The sequence below is a fragment of the Maniola jurtina genome, chromosome 16, assembly GCF_905333055.1.
Source record: "Maniola jurtina chromosome 16, ilManJurt1.1, whole genome shotgun sequence".
Classification (NCBI taxonomy): Eukaryota; Metazoa; Arthropoda; class Insecta; order Lepidoptera; family Nymphalidae; genus Maniola; species Maniola jurtina.
In genome coordinates this window covers 9,266,005-9,287,881 of record NC_060044.1, presented here as the reverse complement: position 1 = coordinate 9,287,881, position 21,877 = coordinate 9,266,005, and the positions used below count along the sequence as shown (strand labels likewise).

Genomic DNA, 21,877 nt, shown 5'->3' with positions numbered 1-21,877 from the left:
ATAAATGTTTTTCTCTTATACGAGTTTATATAAGTACATTTAACTATTCTCAGCTTTTTGGTATTCATTAGACACAATTCACAACTTTTATCACAGGGTTGATACAACAAGAAAAATACAGAAGCACCCATAAGATTAAAATTTAAATTGTTGGCCAAACGTTTAAATGAGTCTAACGCAGTCATAAAATAATTCAGTCCTTCAACATTACGGGATAACAGTGTCTAATAATCGTAAAAGCAATCCGGTCTGACTTAAGTAATAAATCCCTGTAAGCCAGGCACGGCCGCCTCTCGCAAATTCCTTTGGGTGCAAAGGTCCCTATCGGTGGTAAACCGTAAAAATTCTTAATTATACCTTTCTATTGTTCTCTGCCAATACGCACTGGGCCAGTAATGGGTGGATCATGATGATGATGATGATGATTGTTCTATGAATGAAGCGGTGAAAGCCTAGCGCGGTCTCCTCGCGCTAGGCGTCAGGAGGCCCGGAGTTCGATCCCGGGCACATACCTCTGACTTTTCGGAGTAAGGCGTTTTAAAGAATTAATTCTCAGTTGGACGGATCTGGTAGTTTGGCATGCAGATTACAGATACCTTTTATGACACAACAATTTTTGAAAGTTCTTCCTATAAGGGGGTAAAATAGGAGTTTGAAATAATCACACTATCACACTAATATTATAAAGGCGAAAGTTTGTATGTGTGTGTGTGTGTGTGTGTGTGTGTGTGTGTGTGTGTGTGTGTGTGTGTGCGTGCGTGTGTGCGTGCGTGCGTGCGTGCGTGCGTGCGTGCGTGCGTGCGTGCGTGCGTGCGTGCGTGCGTGCGTGCGTGCGTGCGTGCGTGCGTGCGTGCGTGCGTGCGTGCGTGCGTGCGTGCGTGCGTGCGTGCGTGCGTGCGTGCGTGCGTGCGTGCGTGCGTGCGTGCGTGCGTGCGTGCGTGCGTGCGTGCGTGCGTGCGTGCGTGCGTGCGTGCGTGCGTGTGTGTGTGGATTAGCACATAGGCTACTTTTTATCCCGGAAAAACAAAGAGTTCCTACGGGATTTTAAAAACCGAAATCCGCGGGCATCTTCTAGTATATAATATGAAAGTCTGTTATTTTTGAATTTATATCCATGAAAATTGGTATTTAAGTTGCCGGAGGGAAGGGAATGGATTTAAAGCGACTTTCACATGCAGGTTGAGGGAGTACAAGGAGTGATCTAGATTCTAGGCTACAAGGAATTTTTAAGAACGTAATTTCATGATGACGTAGTCGCGAGCTAAAGCTCTACTATCTCGAATGTATGACTTTGCGATATAGGAATGTAATATATAGAAACAATTAAACATAGAATAAAAAACAAAACTGCCTCGCCGGATCTTTTTATTTTTAACCCCCGACCCAAAAAGAGGGGAGTTATAAGTTTGACGTGTGTATCTGTGTGTCTGTGTATCTGTGTATCTGTGTATCTGTGTATCTGTCTGTGGCATCGTAGCGCCTAAACGAATGAACCGATTTTAATTTACTTTTTTTTGTTCGAAAGGTGGCTTGATCGAGAGTGTTCTTAGCTATAATCCAAAAAAATTGGTTCAGCCGTTTAAGAGTTATCAGCTCTTTTCTAGTTTTCTTGTAGAAAAGAAGGTTAGATAACCGTTAGGTTCATCATATTATGTCAATTGTCAAATGTCAAGCTGTCAAGATGGACGTTGCCTATAATAATTATTTATTTGAAAATGATGTTTTGGAAAACTCAAATACTTTGTCGGGGGTATTATAAATTTTTAATTTACACTTGTTGTATTTATTTTTCCCGTGTTCGTTTCCTATCTAAGTGATGTATTATGGAACCTATCCAGCCTTGACTTGACGAGTGATTTATGTGTTAGAGTTAGGCTTTAACTAATTATTTCTGCTTAATGCACGAGCCAAGATTGGAGAGCGGCTGGTCACTCCCGTTCTGTTGTGTAATTAATCTGGCTTCGTGACCTCATTAATTATTTATACCTAAGCAGAGAGACACGGCTATTGCTGATTAGTAATTTATTGAATAACTAAATGATAGTCACGCCTTCGTCCGCGCGTGTTGTGTTTTGTGAGTCATTAAAAAAATCTTTTCATTTTTATTTCCTTCAATAAAACATTGCAATCACCATTGTTCAAAGTATTAAAGCCAAAACGCAAATGGTTTCGAGAATAAATGGGGCGCGATATTCCGATAAAAGCGTTAAGTGTTTATTTAGCGTCTCATGCCTCGTCCCTATCGTTAAACAAACAAAATTTTAATTCAAATAATCTTTTTCGCAAAACTAATGATAGAGTTTTTCCAAATTTTCACACAATTTCTCCAAGTTTAATTTTGTCAAATAGCTAACTTGAGTTCAGCTAAGATTTGCAGTTGAATTTCTAAGAAGTGGCGTTAAACATGCAAGTTTGTTAACTATGTACATTTACATTTAGATTGTTTCTCATCTAAGTGAACTTTTGTTGTTTTTGGGAAAAAATAAACCTTTATACCTAAACATATTGCATTTGAAACTGAAATTGGTATGGCGAATAACACAAGGTACGACACACAACAGACGGAAACGTTTAAATGCGGAAACCAGCCCAGAGAGAACACAAGGTACGAACGATTCCGATCATAATATAAGTATTATCAACTATGGGAACGTTAGCACTGATTGCCAATTAATCGTACCCGCCTACAATTAGGGCAATACTTGAAATATCGGAATCGTTCGTGTCTATTTGTAGGTAACGGCCGTATTCACAAACGTTACTATGAGGTCTCACAGTAAGCTCGAACGCATAGTGTAGGTTCCACGAATCAGATCATTGTAAATTGACGTGATACAGTCATCTGATTGGTAGAACGGACACTGTGCGTTCGAGCGCACTATGAGACCTCATAGTAACGTTTGTGAATACGGGTGTAAGTGTTCGCACGACAGAATTTCGTACGAAAACGCATGCAAAGAGAGCGCGGCCTAATGTTGACGACGTATTGTTCGTGCCCGAGCCATTTAATATCAACCGCACGTGTGCAAAGGCTTTTGGTGATCGAATGAAAACAGTCTATGTAGGATGAAACAAACCACATTTACATTTTACTCGTTTGATGCCCTACTAGGCCCAATCTACCGCTCCGATGAAATGTTAAATCTAAGGTTACCGTCGTCACATAACTATTGGCGTCACTCAGAAAAGCAGGTATTATTTAAATATTTTTATCGAATTATTGGAATGTCCTCTCCAAAACCAACACAAAAAAAACACAAGTTTAATGTGTAAGGTTATCCGAGAGTTTTAATCTAAACAAACTAATGCCAAAATAAATAATTTAACTAGAGCGTGATTGCTATCACAACATCTAATTATTCAGTTCACAATCCAAATACCGAAAATATGCGATATCGCTCCGAATCTCAGAAGGAGACTGAACCATATAGTGTGTTATCTATGGACTGAACTAAAACCTTCGAAACACCCGTATTTATGCAAGTTCAATCTTGTTGGCCTCCTAGCAACAGATTGTATGACATCGAATGAGCCAAATATCGATTTTATCAAACTACCTGCATTAGGTAAATTAATAATTTTATATTATTTTTGACAACTCAAATCAATTTTTAAAAATAACCTTACATAACGAATAGCGAAGTCAAAGGTTCTCTTGCTAAAAGGCAACCTTGGCAACCAACTATTCTCTGTGGGCGTATCCAGGCATTAAATTAAAGGTGTCCATGAACAATATTTGTACACCAGTAAACTGTTGATAAATTGCTAACTCGAGCTCAAACGAAGCCAATTAATAAAGAGGACAATGTACCTAACAGCATCAGAATCTGTGTATATTAACAAAGTTCATAGTAACGACTGTTGTGACCCATATGGATATCCTCGTAAATTTTCCACACCCTTGCTCTACGTATTGAAACTATTTTTTAACTAAAACTTTTCATAAAATATTTTATATTTCAAAATCCTTGGTATTGGCAGGTTTTATTTAACTGACGTTTCATTTTCATGTTCTCAAAAAATAATATTTACGCAGTAATAGATAAGTCTATGATATATTATAAAAGCAATATAATCATAGATATGTAATATAATATGTCCCACTAATTTAAACAAACTGGCAATATTCGAGGACTGAATCCTTGATTTAACTATAAATTAAAATGTACTTATACAATGAACAATAAACAAACTACAAGATATAATATAGCTGTTGACATCGCCTGTTGATGATTAAAAATGTTTTTCCATCTACCAAAAGGACATTGTGAGTAGATATGACTCGTGCTTATCAATTCAACACGAATAGACGTATTCCTTGACAAAATTCCCTATTACTAAATAGGGCCATAAAATAAACTAGAAAAAGTTAAGGATGATCGTAAATTCCAGGCAAATGTTGAAAATCACTTAGCTGCGTGGTTCCCTAAGGAGAACCCTTTTAGGAACGAACTGCAAACCTATCTATGCCTATCTCTTTATTTTTGGAATAGCAATCACCTTCCACCGTGACCTATGAGTTCTAAAACGAATCCCAAACAATATTTGATTTCCAATAAGTATCCGAGTTATTATCAAGGGAGACATAAACCTATCAGAGTCAGCGTTTAGTCATTAGTGGATACCTATGCCTCAAAGATTAATTATTATTATCTATAAATCTTAGTCTCCAGACGATATACCTATCTACCTACCAACTGTCTAGAATAGGTTCCTATCATGTTCAGTATACAAAATAATACGCCTGTACCATGCTTCTTCGCAAATTCTGTGGAATCTTGTAATTCCTAGTAAGGTCGTCAAATACAAAGGAATTCAGGTGAATACTTTCATAAGGCATCTTTACAAGTACAGGTAACATTGACCTAGTTTAATTTATTTCTACTATATTTTGTGATTCCATTATTCGGCGTAGGCTTTCAAGAACTCTCTCCCCTGTCTCGAAAATTCGATAGTGATAAATTTATAATTTTCCCCTTGACAATCTATTGTATGAAAATTGAATTCGAATTTCAAACTGTACCTATAGTACGCGACAGGTCGAGATGGCAATCGGGTACGAGGCGGGGGCACGCCCCGTACACACGTCAATGTGCGGAGCAACCCCACCCCGATCGACCTATCGCGAATTATATATCTATAAGGCAAAAATTGATATGCGACGTTTATTGTTTTCATGCCCTGTTGTTTATTGTACAGCTTTTTTTTTTGACGAGGGGGAAATCTTCTTAAGATACCCCCTCGCCTTGCTCAGCACATATTGAGCTCCGGGAACTCTGCAGAACATGCACCGGTGCCTTTCTCGCGTGACTTGGGCTTCTCCGGGAGAATTCATTGTACAGTTGGCATCCTTATGTAGTCGACATCCAATCTACTCACACGAAACGTTTTTGCTCAATGTCTCTGAAACAAACCGCTAAGGTTTGGAACACATTATTGTCGTCAAGCCTATCCTGCAATTGTAAAAAATATAACATTTATATGACAATATCTATTGTTTCAGTAAGCTTCGTGGAAAGGTGGCCGTTAATGAATCCAAATGATGTGATATTCCTCATCTTTACGTATTTGATGTTTATCCTGAAAATTGGACCCGCTCTCATGGAACGACGGGAACCCTTCCAGATGAAAGGATTTATTATATTCTGCAATGTTGTTAAAGTTATAAACTCCACAATTCTGGCTTATAAGGTTAGATATAACATACCAAGATACTGTGAGAGAATATTGTTCTGATACTGAAGGAAAAAGATTCTTTCAGTACCAGCTAACGCACTATTTATGGGAAAGAAAATGTTTGTAATTTTTCATAATAATAATCAAAAGTTCCCGCAGGATTTTGAAAAATGTAAATCCACGCGGACGAAGTCGCAGGCATCAGCTAGTAATAAATATAATAAGTAGTTAGCACAGTATCATTGAAGTTCAGATCGAAATAGATCCTCAAATAAATGGGCCAATAAATTAAAAGCTCTTTTAAATCATCAATGGCCGGCCCGCTGATAGAAATTTGGAATTTGGAGCGAAATCGGGACGCAATAAATTCAAAAGCTTGATTTAAATGGGCTTTTACAAGCTCTTGTGAATCGTTAAACATTGCTTGGCCCTTTGGTAATGAATTTGGCAAAATCATGTCGTTCCTATAGAGGAGAATTTAGCAATGTGAAATTCTTGGATGCTGCTCTTATTAATTATTAAATTTTACAGGAGAATAAAAGCTGTTTAAACTTTACTGCAACTGTACCGTTTTGATTAAATTGCCAATTTTTTTAGCACAGTTTTAGGCCGTTTTGCTTGGAAATGAGCTTAAATATTGACCTGTGTTCAGTGATATTTCATTAACTTCCATTCAGTGAGCCACTGTGCGGATTTAAAAAATAGAATTTTGATCAAATGCATAACTGCAAAGTTTTGTTCGCTAGCTTCACAATCGTATTCTTTTATACTTAGACGCACGCTCTATATTTTTAGGTAATCGCCAGTAGTAGGAATGTATTTTTAATAAATAAGTAGGTACCTATTTGACTCTACGTTATAATCCTCAAAGTGTTGTGACCCCTTCCATTGTTTACATAACAAAGATTTTTCGGGATAATGACATTATTTTGTGACGGAGACCAAATTCAATCCCCATAATAAATTATGTTTATCTTATTTACTTATACCTACCTAAAACTAACTAATCTTTTCAGTTTCTTGCTTATATAATCGACAAAGGATTGTTTCCAAGAAAATGTGACTATGACGATCGAACTCTATACGTAAGTTGTTGGGTGAGTTTTATTAAGTCTAAATTTTAAGGTTATAAATATTCGGTATTATTTCCCTTCGGATTTATTACACATTGATTAATAGCTAAGCTACTCTTATAATCAACAGATTTCGGTGTTATTTATTAACCCCCGACCCAAAAAGAGGGGAGTTATAAGTTTGACGTGTGTATCTGTGTATCTGTCTGTGGCATCGTAGCTCCTAAACGAATGAACTGATTTTAATTTGGTTTTTTTTTTGTTTGAAAGGTGGCTTGATCGAGAGTGTTCTTAGCTATACTTAATCGAAGAAAATCGGTTCAGCCGTTTGAAAGTTATCAGCTCTTTTCTAGTTTTCTTACAGAGCTTTTTGTGTCGGGGGTTGATTAAATTTTGAGTTATTCAAAGCTAATATGACATAGATAGGTATTCTATGAAAATGTAACGTCCCTATATTGGTGGGTCTCGTTGTGCATCTTCTCACATTCCCGTTAGAAAATTAGCCTAATCTTCGTAAGTAGGCATAATAAAAGCGCTTTCAAGAAAAGCAGCTTAAAAGCGATAAGGCCGCCAATTGTACCCGTCTTTTTTTAAGCATAGGTAGGAGTATATTTTGCATATTTGCATTTATCTTTTGGTGTACAAAACATAAATATTTCACTCATTCGTTCATTTTATCTATTTACCTAATTCACTTTCTATAGTAAATAACTACCTAAATATACTAATCCGAAGACCGAAATGGCCTAGATCGTTTCAGGGTCCGCCCAATCAAACAGAAACCTAACAAAACAGATAATATCTACCCACTCAACACAGCTAATCTAAACATCCTTTAGAGCGAAATTGGACGGTTCATCTGTTAAAGATCTATTTTCGGCGAAAGACGATGAATGATGAACAGCAATCATTACAAAATGAGCAATGAAAGAGAAATACAAACCATTCGAATTTGCGCCTATGTGGCTGCAATAGATTAAGAGGGGTCTCTCCGTCACTCGCTTCATACAAACGTAGTTCCAATTTCATTTGAATATTAAGCAAACAAAGTTCATGAAACTGAACGCAAATGAAATTGGAACTACGATTGTATGAAGCAAGTGACGGAGAGAGCCCTGTTAATGACCGGCAAATAATTTGATCAAAAATAGGCGTAGTGTGAGAAAATTAGCGTATCGCGAAAAAAGAGGTAACTGATCAACCAATCGTTGGCTCTCGCGCGGTAGTAAATACCTAATTCCCTCACACTTCTTTCAGTCCGCCAATTACACCTCCAAAGACTGTGCAATGTGCATTTGTAAAGGCTTGTAACGTCATTGTATTTAAATTCACCTGGAATATTTACGAATGAAAGAAGCCTTCGATTGCCTCAATAATTATGGCAGATTCAAGTCCCACCCCTTCCATTATTGTCGTACCCATTCCTAGTACTAGCATGCTTAAGTTTTCTTTGATTTTTAATGTAGCACTTTTACAGGTAATCGCTGTGCTTTACTGGAAGTACATGGCGACAAAGATATTGGACCTTTTCGATACAGTGATCTTCGTGCTCCGAAAAAAGTCTTCTCAGATCACATTCCTCCACGTATACCACCATATGTTTATGGTCATCATCAGCTGGTTGAGCCTGAAATACGACCCATCTGACCATTGGGCGTTCATGGCACTGGTGAATTGTACCATACACGTGATCATGTACACGTATTACGGTCTCTCAGCTATGGGTGCGGCGTATACAAAGTATCTATGGTGGAAGAAGTATTTAACTTTGATGCAATTGGTAAGAAAATTCTCCTCCGATAGGAAAATTTTAACACTTTGGATAGTCGAGCATAATAAGTTACGTATCTACTTGTAAAAGCTGTCGTTCATTACAAACTTTGTGAATGCTATATCTACTTGGACATGATCCCAGGCTTCTTTTAGCGATTATCAAGTACTTGCTCAAAGATTCCTAGCATCTCTTTGATACCGTTAGCTACTATCGGAAGAGTGATCGATTTTGCAGCGAAGGTTTCAACTGAGAGATACAGGACGCTGTCTCAAGCGTTCGAACGGAAGCGTTTAAGCATTTCGTAGATGCCATTGAAAAACTTGAGTTACTCTACAGACTTACCTACTTCTTTAGACACTATGGCTTCTAGAAAAGCTTATAGATTCATAGAACCTTACTGATATTCATTTAGATTTTTTCATTCCAGCTTCAATTCGTCATGATCATATTGCATATAGCAATCCAAACCTACACTTCCCCCTGCCCGGTAAGCAAGGTGTTCTACTGGGTCGGTATCTCGAACCTCATTCTTTTCATGTGGTTGTTCACGAACTTCTATCAGAAGAACTACGTACTGAAGCGCGTATCTACTGTATGTACTAGACAGGCGATAGAATAGAACTTGAAATTATTAAAGCCGTGGTCACACGCAACGCGCTACGATATCGACGCATGTTGGCAGCGACTCCTACATTTTCCAAAGCGCTAGTCGGTTAAAAACTGTATGAAGGCGTTCACACGTGGCGAACTTCACGTAGCAGCCGCATTACTACCGTCTTGAGTCATTACTGTCACATTCCGAAGTAAGACATAGGTGCTTATGCATACTAGGTATACCTACGGTTCCTGGCAGGAAAGATCGCACCCGCACATCGTAACTACTTTAGAAAGATATAATTTATAACTTCGGTTTCGTAGAGCATTAACTTTGTCGTTGAGATTAACAAATCTGCGACAAAATGTCACAGGTATGAGTGACAGAGACCACACTACGAAGCCGAAGTTGCTGATTATCTCTCTCTAAAGTTTGATGCTTTCCTGCCTTGCTGCTGCCGTCGTGAGTCGTGACGCTTTAATGCGGATGCGCGTTATGTCTGACCAGACTTTACTCTGAAAATATGTTAGTCTGGATCGGGGCACTAAAACTGTGATTGAGGGCGTGTCAATTTACTCGTAACTGGTGGCGTTATAATGTTTTAGTTTAGAACTTAGAAGGATAAAATATATTTATTTTTTTGGTATCTATACCCGTGTGTTTTATTTCAAACTAGCTGATGCCCGCAGCTTCGCCCGCGTGGATTGGCCAGATCCCCTGCAGCATCAGGATTGAGGAGTTGGAATCTAAATTTCTTATGAAACAATGTCGCAAAGTTCTTCTATCGATTAAAAAAGAAATGACGCAAATCGGTTCAGAAATCTCGGAGATTACGGTGTACATTGGTAGAAAAACACAACTCCCTTTTTGAAAGTCGGTTAAAAAAGTAGCTTATGTTACTCCCTGGTCAATTCTCTACTTGTCTGTGAAAATCCCGTCAAAATCGATTCAGCCGTTCCGAAGATTAGCCTTTTCAAACAGACAGACAGAAAGACAAAAATTTTAAAAACGTGTGATTCAGTTATAGTATCGTTCAAATAACCATATGACCTTAATATGCGGTAGTTATTTCGATATTACAGACAGACACTCCAATTTTATTTATTAGTAGTATAGATAGGGAAATTGGAGAGCTGGTGGCTGACTGACAAAATGCGGATCAATTAATATAACTTGCCTATATATACTTAGAAAATCTGGAATTGGATAGTGTCATTTTTTCATTTTTTTAATGGAGCGGTCTACTTATAGTAAGGAGATACTTTTACGACGGGTCAACCAAAAACCTCATTCAAAATCTTTTGTTCCCGATCATAATACGTTTAACATTTACGCCTACTCTTGTTTTCAAACTTCAATCCACATTAATTAAGGCCGTGGCCTTCTTCAGTTGTGTTGAACTTTCAGGAAATTTTCTTTACTTTTACTTTACACCTATTCAGCGTAAGATGATTCATAAAATTTATTTTTGGATCCCCATGACCCAAATTTTGCTAAGTAAATATAATAAACTGAATTCTTTATAGCTTTCGACTTACTACCACACAAGTGTTAATTAAAAATTTATAACACCCCCGACAAGTGAAGGTTACAGTAACTAGGAAAGAGCTGATAACTTTCAAACGGCTGAACCGATTTTCTTGGATTATAGCTAAGAACACTCTCAATCAAGCCACCTTTCCAACAAAAAAAAAACTAAATTAAAATCGGTTCACTAGTTTAGGAGCTACGATGCCACAGACAGATACACAGATACACACGTCAAACTTATAACACCCCTCTTTTTGGGTCGGGGGTTAAAATAGAAATAAGTAGGTAAGTCGGTGTCGGTATATTTTGTGCCACTACCTAATATGAGCTCCAAAGAAAACAGGAGATGAAGTTAAACTGTTTCTGAACCGTTATATTAAGAAGACCAACCAATTAAACAGATGCTAATAGCTTTAAAAAAATAAATTGGTAACCTCCTCCTCTTTGGAAGTCGGTTAAAAATAAACACGTTAGCCAAGTACCTACGTAGGTACCATGTACCAAGAAGTAACCCAATTTTCGTAAAAAACCATCCTTGACACGTATAAAATTACAGGGAAAACTTTGGAGCGATTATGCAAATGCCGTCAATACCTGTGGGGTGTGAGATTGCTTGGCAATATACCCTATGCTAATACGCTATTGAATATCCATTGAATCGCTCCTTATGGTAAGTAGGTATAATGCTTCACTGAATAGCTTAGATCTGAATATTAACTTCGATTTGATAGGCAATTCTCTGTTATGTTAATAGCTCACACCCAAATGAAAGACTTACCTAATGAGAACCGAGACAACCAAAAAATATTCTATTTATCTACCTAATAAATAGAATATACCTACTTAGGTAGCCGCATCTATAGTTAGCGACAGGTTGACATGGCAATCGGGGTTGTGGTGGGGGGACGTCCCGCACATCCGCACGTCACCCGCGCTATCCCGCACCGGGTTTGCGCGAGGGCTGTGCGGATGTATGTATGTAACTCATTTAGCTTATTTAACAGGGCTCTCTCCGTCACTTACTCCATACAATCGTAGTTCCAATTTCATTTGAATATTAAGCAACCAAAGTCCTTGAAATTTTGCAGACATATTCTAGAAAAAACTAATATCTGTGCCTGTGGTGTTTTAGATTTTTCTAAAAATATGAAGTTTTAAAATTACAGGGGCTCAAAGATTGGTATGTGAATTTTTAAGACCGCGTAACTTTGAAACCGAATATTTTAACGGAAATCTGGAATACCACAGGCATAGATATTAGTTCCCAGAACGTTTCTACAAAATTCCATTGAGTATGATTGGTTAGTATTCCAATGAGAGACGAACTACGTTTGTATGGAGCGAGTGACGGAGAGACCCCTCTTAAAATCGAGTGTCACAGGCCACAGCTGAAACAAGACAAAAATATAATACTAAAATGAACTCTTTTAACTTGTAGGTAGGTACAATTCAATTCAACACTAATTGGCACTCTTGAACTACTATAAAATAACTGTTACGACTTGCGAAGGTTGATATAACGTTCCTAAGTGCCAAAGTTTTTAAATTAGTCGCCAGTTTCTTACGAACAGACTGCTATTTGTAAACTTGTAACAATTTCAAAGGAAGGAAGGTACCTAAGGTAAGTTTATTTTTAAATAGAATGTTCAGATTGTTTTTTACGCAGGATTAAAATCCAGTGATTAACGACTGATAAAGTATCTGCTGTAATGCCTTTATAAACTTACAAAGATATTGGGTTATTTTGACTAATTAGTTAACTTCTGTTTTATCTTACCTAATCAATGTGCCAACAATGCCATCTTGAAGGATAAGATAAAAGCTCTCGTCGGCTGTGCAATTGCGAATCCTGAAATTCTTCAGCAGCATCTCTAGAAATGAAGAGACGAGTACAGAGATGAAGAGCGTGTAGGTAGCTAACTTAATCCCAGTAGCCATAGACCATTCTGTCAAGAGTGCACAATTGCACAAAAAAATCGGCCAAGTGTCGAGTTGGACTCGCACACGAAGGGTTCCGTATCACCGCACAAAATGTCACGGTTTTTAGATTTTTCCCTTTTCTTGTGCTAAAACATTGCTACGTGCTAGATTTCATATTCTAGGGATCATCACAGACAGACAGATAACGAAGTGATTCTATAAGGGTTCCTTTTTACTCTGAAGATATGGGATCCTAAACAACAACAATCAGCATAGCAAGCTTAGTCTTCAAACTCTTAGGCGAGTGTGTAAGGTTCAAGGTATGGTTTCGGAATTTGTGTGGTGCTGCTTGGTGGTTGCCTTTTCCTGAATGTTTAGCAGTGATGAGGGGGGGGGGGGGGGGGGGGGCTTTGCAATTATCACATGCTGCATGTTGCGCCATAGCAAATAAAGCTTTTGGTTCTTTGTATAGGTACCTAGATAAAGTACCTACGAGGCCACTTTGGCAAATAAAAATATCCTCTTCATGCGATACAGACAAAAGAATGGCAATAATTTGAAAATCGATCCGCAATAAACTTTTACGATGATCTCGTTTTCGATGATGTGATAAAAAAACAATAAACAAGCAAATCGCGTTCTGAAACACAAATGAAGGGAAAAAATTCCATTGTAACATTTTTACAGTTAGGTACAGCCCAACTTGGGTTGCGAATCTTATTTATTGACTTGCTGTTTACTTACCTATCTATGGCATACTATAACATCTCTTGGAGGAAAACATCGTGAGGAATACTTGAGTGTTTTCCATAAGTATAAAAAAAAAAATGGTATACTTATCAAATCTTTGAAAAGAGCAACCGCCGAGTTTCTTGCTGGTTCTTCTCGGTAGGAAAGGCATTCCGAACCAGTGGTAGATGCTTTTGACGATTCAAAAGAACTTGTAAAAGTCTAATTGAATAAAAATATTTTGAATTTGAATTTGAATTTAATCTCAAAGGTTTGTGAAGTCTGCCAAGTCTGCCAAGCCCTGCACTTGTCAGCGTGGCAGACTACCCTTCTCATTCTCAGAGAAGAACCGTTCTCAGTTATAGTGAGCCGGCAATGGATTGACCATGATGATGATGATTTATGTGAATTAGTTAATCCGGTAAATTGTCCAGAACAATCGACTAAAAATATCACACTAATCCTTAATATTATAAATGCGAAAGTGTGTCTGTCTGTCTGCTACGTTTTCACGGCCCAACCGCTGAACCGATTTTAATGTTTGGTACAGACATGGGGTACATCCCGTTGAAGGACAAGGGCTACTTTTTATCCCGGAAAATCAAAGAGTTCCTATGGGATTTAAAAAAACCGAAATCCACGCGGGCGAAGCCGCGGGCATCCTCTCGTCTTTTATAAGGCGAAAGTTTGTATGTATGTGTGTGTGTATGTTTGTTACTCCTTCACGCAAAAACTACTTGACAGATTTAGCTGAAATTTAGAATGGAGATAGATAATATCATGGATTAGCACATAGGTTACATTTTATCCCGGAAAATTAAAGAGTTCCCACACGATTGCAAAAAACCTAAATTCACACGGACGAAGTCGCGGGCATCATCTAGTAAATAATAACGCGGATCGATAGGTAACAAAGATAAGTAATTCGACTTACTGCGATTTAAGGAGGAAAATAATAATATTATCTTAACGACTTTCGGCCTCAAGCCCTTAGCTCCAACGCCCCTTGAGGTCCAATGGAAACAAACTTCTTAATACGATAAACGGTTTGTGGGACTTGAATTAGATTAAATCGGCCATTTGCCTCTCGAGACCGTGGACTTTAAACAGGTCTAATTTACGGATACTGGATAACTTTTAATTTGAGTCACCAAAAGTAATTGGCGACTTCTGTTTGTTTTATTACTAGTCTTTTCCCGAGCTTTGTTGAAGTTGTTTCACAAATAGACGAAACAAAAACACTAACTCGTGACAATCACAAACTCGTTAAGCGAAACGCGGAATGCTCTTTGTTCTGTTCTTTGCTTTACCTACTCAGTTATGCATTAGGTATGCCTGTAGGTATGCAAATATTAACGCTTTTTGTGTGAAAGAAGTCATACTTATGAAAGAAAATTCCAGTATCAACGATGCGGACGTATCACCGAACGAAGCAATTTTTTAAGAGAACCTTAATATCCATACTAATATTATAAAAATCGGTTAAGCATGAGTCGGACTCGCACACGAAAGGTTCCGTACCATCAGACTAGTTTAGCCATCTAGCGATGAGAGTGCATACTTTTGTGAGTCGAACCCTTCTTCAATTAGCAACAGAGTACTTGTCACTAGTTAGCACTTTAAAATACTGAATTTTTCTTTTCAAATATTTTTTTATTCTCTTTTGAAATTTTTATTATTTGTAGTTATAAAGGCAATAGAAATACACATTAAGTGAAAATTTCAACTCTCTACCTATTACGGTTCACGAGATACACTGACAGACAGACGGATGTACGGACATACAGATGGACAGCGAAGACTTAGTAATAGGGTCCAGTTGGCACCCTTTGGGTACGGAACTCTGAAAATGTAAAAGTGTGCGTTTGTCCGTGTCTGCTAGTTTTCAAGGCCCATCTGTGTAACCGATTTTGACGAAATTTTGTAACATTGGCTACTTTTGTCTTGGAAAACCAAACCTAAGCATTTTTTTAAACCTAAATCGAGTAGTTTTTAAGACTTTTTAAACCAAAGTTGAGTAGGCACAAAACATATCCTGTAGACTGTAAATTGGTATTTAAAAAATAACACATTATAATTCAAAATTCAAAATATTTTTATTCAATTAAAATTTTACAAGTACTTTTGAATCGTCAAAAGCATCTACCATCTATATAACACATACAATTGTCATACATTATCTATACTAATAAATAAAATTGGAGTGTCTGTCTGTAATTTCGAAATAACTACCTCATATTAAGCTCATATGGTTATTTGAACGATACCAACACTGAATCACACGTTTTTTAAATTTTTGTCTGTCTGTCTGTCTGTCTGTCTGTCTGTCTGTTTGAAAAGGCTAATCTTCGGAACGGCTGGACCGATTTTGACGGGGTTTTCACAGACAAGTAGAGGATTGATCAGGGAGTAACATAGGCTACTTTTTTAACCGACTTTCAAAAAGGGAGTTGTGTTTTTCTTCCTATGTACACCGAAATCTCCGAGATTTCTGAACCGATTTGCGTAATTTTTTTTTTAATCGATAGAGGAACTTTGTGACAACTTTCCCACGGGATTTCAGACCCTAAATCCACGCGGGCGAAGCTGCGGGCATCAGCTAGTTGTTAATATTACAGAACTAACTCTAACAACTAAGTCATTTCACCAGGTACTTGTATGTCCCCAATCCACCAAAACACTAAACTGTTTTCTGCATCACTTGAATATTTCATATCACCATTAAAATTCAAATTTTCTGTATCATTTTGAGTTACATTACTATCATTTTCCTGTTTTACTCCATCGTCGAGTTTTAATATTGGGTCGTAGAAATGATATTGTCCTGAACCGGTGGCTAAAATCGGCCTCAATGGATGTATCGCTATACTGTTGCAACAATCTCTATGGAGTGGAAACTGAAATCAAAGAAAAAAAAATTGTAAGTAAATGAAACCAGTCAAGTGCGAATCTGACTCGCACACGATGTGTTCCGTATCATCGTACAAGATAATGCACATTTGGTTTTTTTTTTTTTCACATGACAGCCATTTTGAATTTTTATCATTTTGTTATAGAGGCAATAGAAATGGTCTGAAAATTTCAACTCTACCTATTATGGTTCAAAAGGCAGACATACAGACTGAGGGATGGATAGGATTGAATTTTACCATTGGCAGGCTTAACACACCTTATTATGGAGGTATGAAGGTTTCCTAATGATATTTTCCTTCTGGCTGGCGGGAAGTGGCTAGATGAGGAAGGCTGAGGACTGGGTGTGGCGGCGTTCTTTAGGGAAGGCCTATGTCCAGTAATGGATATCCACAAGCTGATGATGATGATGATTTTCCTTCACCATTAAAGCAATACATAGTACAAGTAATGGGGTTACTCATATTGACGTCTTTCAGGTACGGGACCCTTCAACTTACCCTAAAAGTAGAATTATCCTTATCTACATCTTCAACATCTAGACTCTCCTTCCAATTGACCACATCAACATTCCATACTTTAGCCACTCCATCCGTGCCTCCGGTAACCAAGTATTTACCACATGGCGATATGTCAAAGTATATTCTTTGGTTTGTCTTCACTACCCTTGTGAGAATGTTCAAAGGCCGCCTATAATATCGAATATCCCATATTAGAAGTCTATGGTCTTTTCTGCTACCGGATACTAATTTTAGGCCATCTGGAGTGAATTTTACATGTGTAACTCCACCTGAAAAGACAAGAAATAGAGATGAATATACAGAACACAATGTATAACACAGCTATGTATACTTAACATAATCCAAAAATCAAAAGACAATGAAGTCTCAAGTATGTAAGTAAGTAAGTAAGAATGGCCACCTACTCCACTATTGGTAAACAGATAAAACAAATTTGCTAAGAGCTGGATTCAGGCAGCGCAAGAACAAACTGTATGGAAATTCCTATAAGAGACATGACAGTGGACATCCATCACTTGGCGACTGTACGATGATGATAATGTTTATTTAATTCATAAATAATCATCATCATGTCAACCTGTCACCAATTCACTACTGAGTACTGATCTCCTGTCAAGGTGAGACCATAGTCCATTATGCTGGCCCAGTACAATTGGCAAACTTCAAACACCTTTGAGAACTCTTAGGCATTTCCTTTACTGTTTTAGCAAGTGATACTTATTAATTGATTAAATAAAATGCACATAACTCTGAAAAGTTAAGAGGCTTCTACAAATAGGAGCCCTATGCCCTGTCCACTAGTGATTAGGCTATCACTGCTTATATGCAAGATGCCCTAAATAGTACAAATGGGAAAATGATGTTGTTACCTGAATGACCATGCATCTTTCCAATACTCTTATAGGTTCCCATTTCATTCATGTTATAAAGAGTTAAGGTTGTATTCCATGACCCCATGGCCAGCAGGTTTCTGTCAGTTGCAAAACATGACGCAGGGGAGTTTATCTTGTGTTCTGCAAAATCTCTTCCAGGCCTAAAAGTTTAGAAGCACTTTTTAATAAGACAACAGATAAATATTTTGATTGATTAAAAATGTCCTAAGATGTCAAAATATAACATGCATCACTTAAAATAAAAATAGTCAAAGCCTTTGATAGTCAAATCATTTGTCTTAGAACTGCATAGCACCCCCACAATGCAACTAAGTGAACCTTTTTTCATGGCCCCAAGTTTACATCACAAGTGCATAATAAGTGCAGGGGCATGTAAAGAATAATATCATCATATTATCATGATCAACCAATCGCTGACTCTCTACAGAGTACAGATCTCCTCTCAGAGTGAGAAGGGTTTTGGCCATAGTTTACCACACTGGCCAAGTGTGGGTTGGCAGAATTCACACACCTTTGAGAACATTATGGAGAACTTTCAGACATGCAGGTTTTGTCACGTTTTCCTTCACTGTTAAAACAAGCGATATTTCATTACCTAAAAGAATAAGAGAATATGCAGCTGATCTAAAGATAATTGGATTATTTCTTTTCCACATTTAGACATAGCCATCTACGAATGTACTTGAAAGCTCACATCATGGAAGAAACAAGTATGAATGGAGGGAAATTATAGAGCAGGCCAATACTTGCAAAAGGTTGTGCTAAAGGACTAAAGGTTGTAAAGCTAATTGAAATTGTACGTCAAATCACAGACCTGTCTACATCAAATGTACGAAGCACCTTCTTATAACCAGCAATGATTCTTGTGCCTTCAGTATTAAAAGTAACAGATAGGGCTGGTTCCATTTCATCCACTGCATTGAAGCCTCGGTAGGAACATCTCAATGAGCCATCAAATGCATCCCACATCTGCACTGGTGCATTCTGCCTTGTGGTTATCCAACTGAAAATATAAATAAATTCTTATTGATTATTATAATTTGGTTATACACAAACTCTAAGTCGAATAATAGAATTTTCATCATAAGCACAACCTACTGAGCAACAAAATCTTAAGCAGAGCAGTCAGAAGAGAAGGAAGTTTCTAATTGTTTTGATAAGTAGAAAGTTGAACAGCTATTGAAAACATTATATTATTTTCAATAACAAAGATTTATAAGGTAGATCTACTTCTATCACTCAAAAAATAACTAGTTAGCTAACCTGATAGCTAACAGTATGAAAAAATATAAACTAAGAAAGTTATAAAAGATCTTACCAACAAGATTCTGGTATGCAGCTGTTCATTCCAGGATACCAACAGAAATCGTACACTAGGCCTGCCTCTTTCACGTGAACAGTAGAGTCTAGCACATCGATTGTTCTCTCAGGACTCACAGTCCCGGTGTAAAGGTCCCTAGGGAGCTCTGTGAGATGAACTCCGTCACTATTAACCACTGTTAAACAACATGTACCATCAGGCGACCATTTACATCCACGTAAATACGGTTGCACCTCTTGTTTCGCATTTGCAGTACGAGACCACGACGAACTACACAGCTCCAGCAAGGTTTTACTAGAAAACAGATTCGGATACTCAATCAAAGTTTCATTTGGAGGTTCAAGACCGGCCGGCACATCGGCTATTTGAGGATTTTCAGATTTTTCTGCACAATTTTCTAGTTCTGGTGGTTCATCTATTTGCATCAGGACTTCGTCCATTTTTTAAATAAAGGTGAATTCAGTTCACCTAATCACTTCATATACAAAACAAATCAATTATTAGAAAAATAACCACAATTTAAAATCTTCAAAATCCATTCGAATTTCAATCCTGGCTTTTAGATGTGCCAACATTCAAAATAGTATTGTTTTTTGACACTGACAGATGAGATGAGTGACGTGACCTTGACAAAATCATACTTTTTTTAACTTGACTTAGTTACTAAAATTGTATGTCTATGGTTACTATGGACTTACTTTTCACGGCTTTGGGTGCTTTGGGCTTTTGTCTTTTGGAAGATATTTCCTAATTATGTATAGTTATGATAATTTAACTTTGATACTTGGCTTAAATTCTTAAAAGATATTAATATTAATTATGTTTTCTAAAACCATATCTCTTACGTGCTAATATTATGTTACGATTATAAGCGATACGATATTACATCATTGGTTATGATTAAAACGTTTTCTTTGACAGTAAAACTGGAAGATGTATCAGCTTTTAGATATTATAACACAGGTCCATGTGTATTAGGGACATCAGGATGCCAGAAAATCGAACCCCCAACCCCCTGATGAGGTCTAAAAACGTAGAGCTTTGTGAAAACGGAAATGTGTGAAAACATTACTGTGCTGTTTATTAAATATTAAAAAAAATTAATTGGATTAATTGTAAGTAGTTACCTATCAAATTGAGTATTCAATTTTTTTCACTATAATTTTAGGGATGCGCTCTGATTTTTGTAGCCGGGTGATTTCAGTCTCATCTTTCATTATCCAGACTCAAACATTGAGTAGCGGAGGTTTTTAAGATGCCATTAAGTTTTGGGTGAGTAATACTCTTGGCAGAGTACATAATCGGGGTCATCATTAGGTACTTACGAGCATTCGTCGTTTCCCCTGCTGGCTGATATCTTAGGTAAAAAAGAGGGCCTAGACAAACAGCATTCGGTTACTGGTATACTGGTATACTGGTACAGTCGAGCAAAGATCGATCCGTCTTAATGAACTTCTTCGCTCTCGCTAAAGCAATTTTTTTTAATGGACCTAACTATAAGTATTTATTTAGTTTTTAAGAAAAAGACGTTGGAAACACCTCAATATTATGATTTAAAAAATGCTATTGTACAATGTGCAATAGTAAAATATCAGTATTCTAATGTTTTTACTGCATAAACAAAGAACACTTTTAATTTTTCATTAGTTTGGAGGATACTGATATTTAAAATAAAATAAAATAAAAATATTTGTTCCATAAACCTTCGACTTATATCAAATCAATGGTGCCATTATTTCCATCCGAGTACCGAACCGAGTAGGAGTTTCTGTCAACTTGTATTGTTTGACACGTTTTCAATGTTACCCGTGACTTCTGTATTTACTAAAATATGATGTTACTAGAGTCCAGAGCTTTAGAACTGGTAAGAAAATCAGCCAAGTGCGAGTCTGGCTCTCACAAGAAGAGTTCTGTACCATCGTGCAAGATATATTATATATCATTAAATATACTTTTTAATTTAAGCTATTTACATTTAAGTACAAGGCGGCCGTTTGAAAATTCACCACCTTGGTTTTTTTATAACTACTTAATTTATTGCTATAGCGAAAATAGGTATACTGTCATTCAGCTCTCTACCTGTTACGATTCATATAAGATACAGCACGCTAACAGACAGATGGACGGTGGAGGCTTGGTAATAGTAGGGTCCCTTTGGCACCCTTAGATACGGAACCCTAAAAAGATTTGTCTATGTTGCATCCGCATCCTAGTTGCATCAGCTGATCTGTCAGAGAGACATTTTTAGTGAAAGTGACAACTGACCAGCGTTGCCAGAATGTTACTTTTGTAACATTTTACGTTACTTTTGACCCCCTCATGTTTCCTCCATGTTACACGACTCAAAATGTTACTTTAAGTTACTTTTAGGACTTCATAAAAATATTCAAATTTTTCCCAGCAAACCAAAAATAATCGTGAAACGGAACGCATCCAAAACAGTTTTCGTTTGTCGTAATTGGCCCATTTGTTACTTTATTTCACTTTCTCTAAGTTATTGGTCTAAGTTCACTTTGTTTTGTAATTACTCTGTGATTAAAAAAGTGTTTTGTTTGTTTTTCTCTGTGACTCAACTTTGTTTTGGCCAAAGACCTTAAGTGTAAGGTCTTTGGTTTTGGCTAATAGTTATTCGTGGACTTCGTCTGTGGTGGCGTTTGCTGGCGCGCGTGTTGTGACTTTTTGGAGTGTTTTTTTGTTAGAAGTGGCCGGTTTTTGTGTTCTGCTAGTGTTTATTGGTGGTGGAACTGACCAAGGAACTGACTGGGAAGCACTCTAAAGGGGCGCCGCGTGTATGTTGGCGGGCGCCGGTACAGACGAAGTCCATTCTTATACATATAGTTTTCCTAACTTGTAAATAACTACAAACTTGACATTGGCTAATCAGTGTAAAGCCAGACGAGAGAAAAAAAAAGTTATTCGTTGCGGGGTAGTGATA

The 21,877-nt window shown here is 37.3% G+C and overlaps 2 protein-coding genes across 3 annotated transcripts; one reads left to right on the top strand and one right to left on the bottom strand.

Moving 5' to 3' along the window:
• Nucleotides 1-537: 537 nt before the first annotated feature.
• LOC123873172 (telomerase Cajal body protein 1 homolog) lies at nt 538-19,518 on the bottom strand. Of its 2 annotated transcripts, XM_045917894.1 has the most exons (7): nt 18,940-19,518; nt 18,436-18,624; nt 17,598-17,761; nt 16,708-16,997; nt 15,945-16,194; nt 15,473-15,477; nt 538-551 (listed from the first exon to the last, which is right to left on the bottom strand). In XM_045917894.1, exons 1-7 carry the CDS (start codon nt 19,380-19,382, stop codon nt 546-548), a joined length of 1,347 nt encoding a protein of 448 aa, XP_045773850.1. In that variant the 5' UTR covers nt 19,383-19,518; the 3' UTR covers nt 538-545. The 2 variants fall into 2 exon arrangements, with proteins under 2 accessions (XP_045773850.1, XP_045773849.1); XM_045917893.1 differs by lacking the exon at nt 538-551 and having other exon boundaries at nt 15,376-15,476; nt 15,901-16,194.
• On the top strand, nt 3,989-9,770 carry LOC123873179 (elongation of very long chain fatty acids protein 7-like). The gene is made up of 5 exons (XM_045917905.1): nt 3,989-4,267; nt 5,504-5,691; nt 6,693-6,761; nt 8,227-8,529; nt 8,951-9,770. Exons 1-5 carry the CDS (start codon nt 4,240-4,242, stop codon nt 9,140-9,142), a joined length of 780 nt encoding a protein of 259 aa, XP_045773861.1. The 5' UTR covers nt 3,989-4,239; the 3' UTR covers nt 9,143-9,770.
• Nucleotides 19,519-21,877: the final 2,359 nt, after the last annotated feature.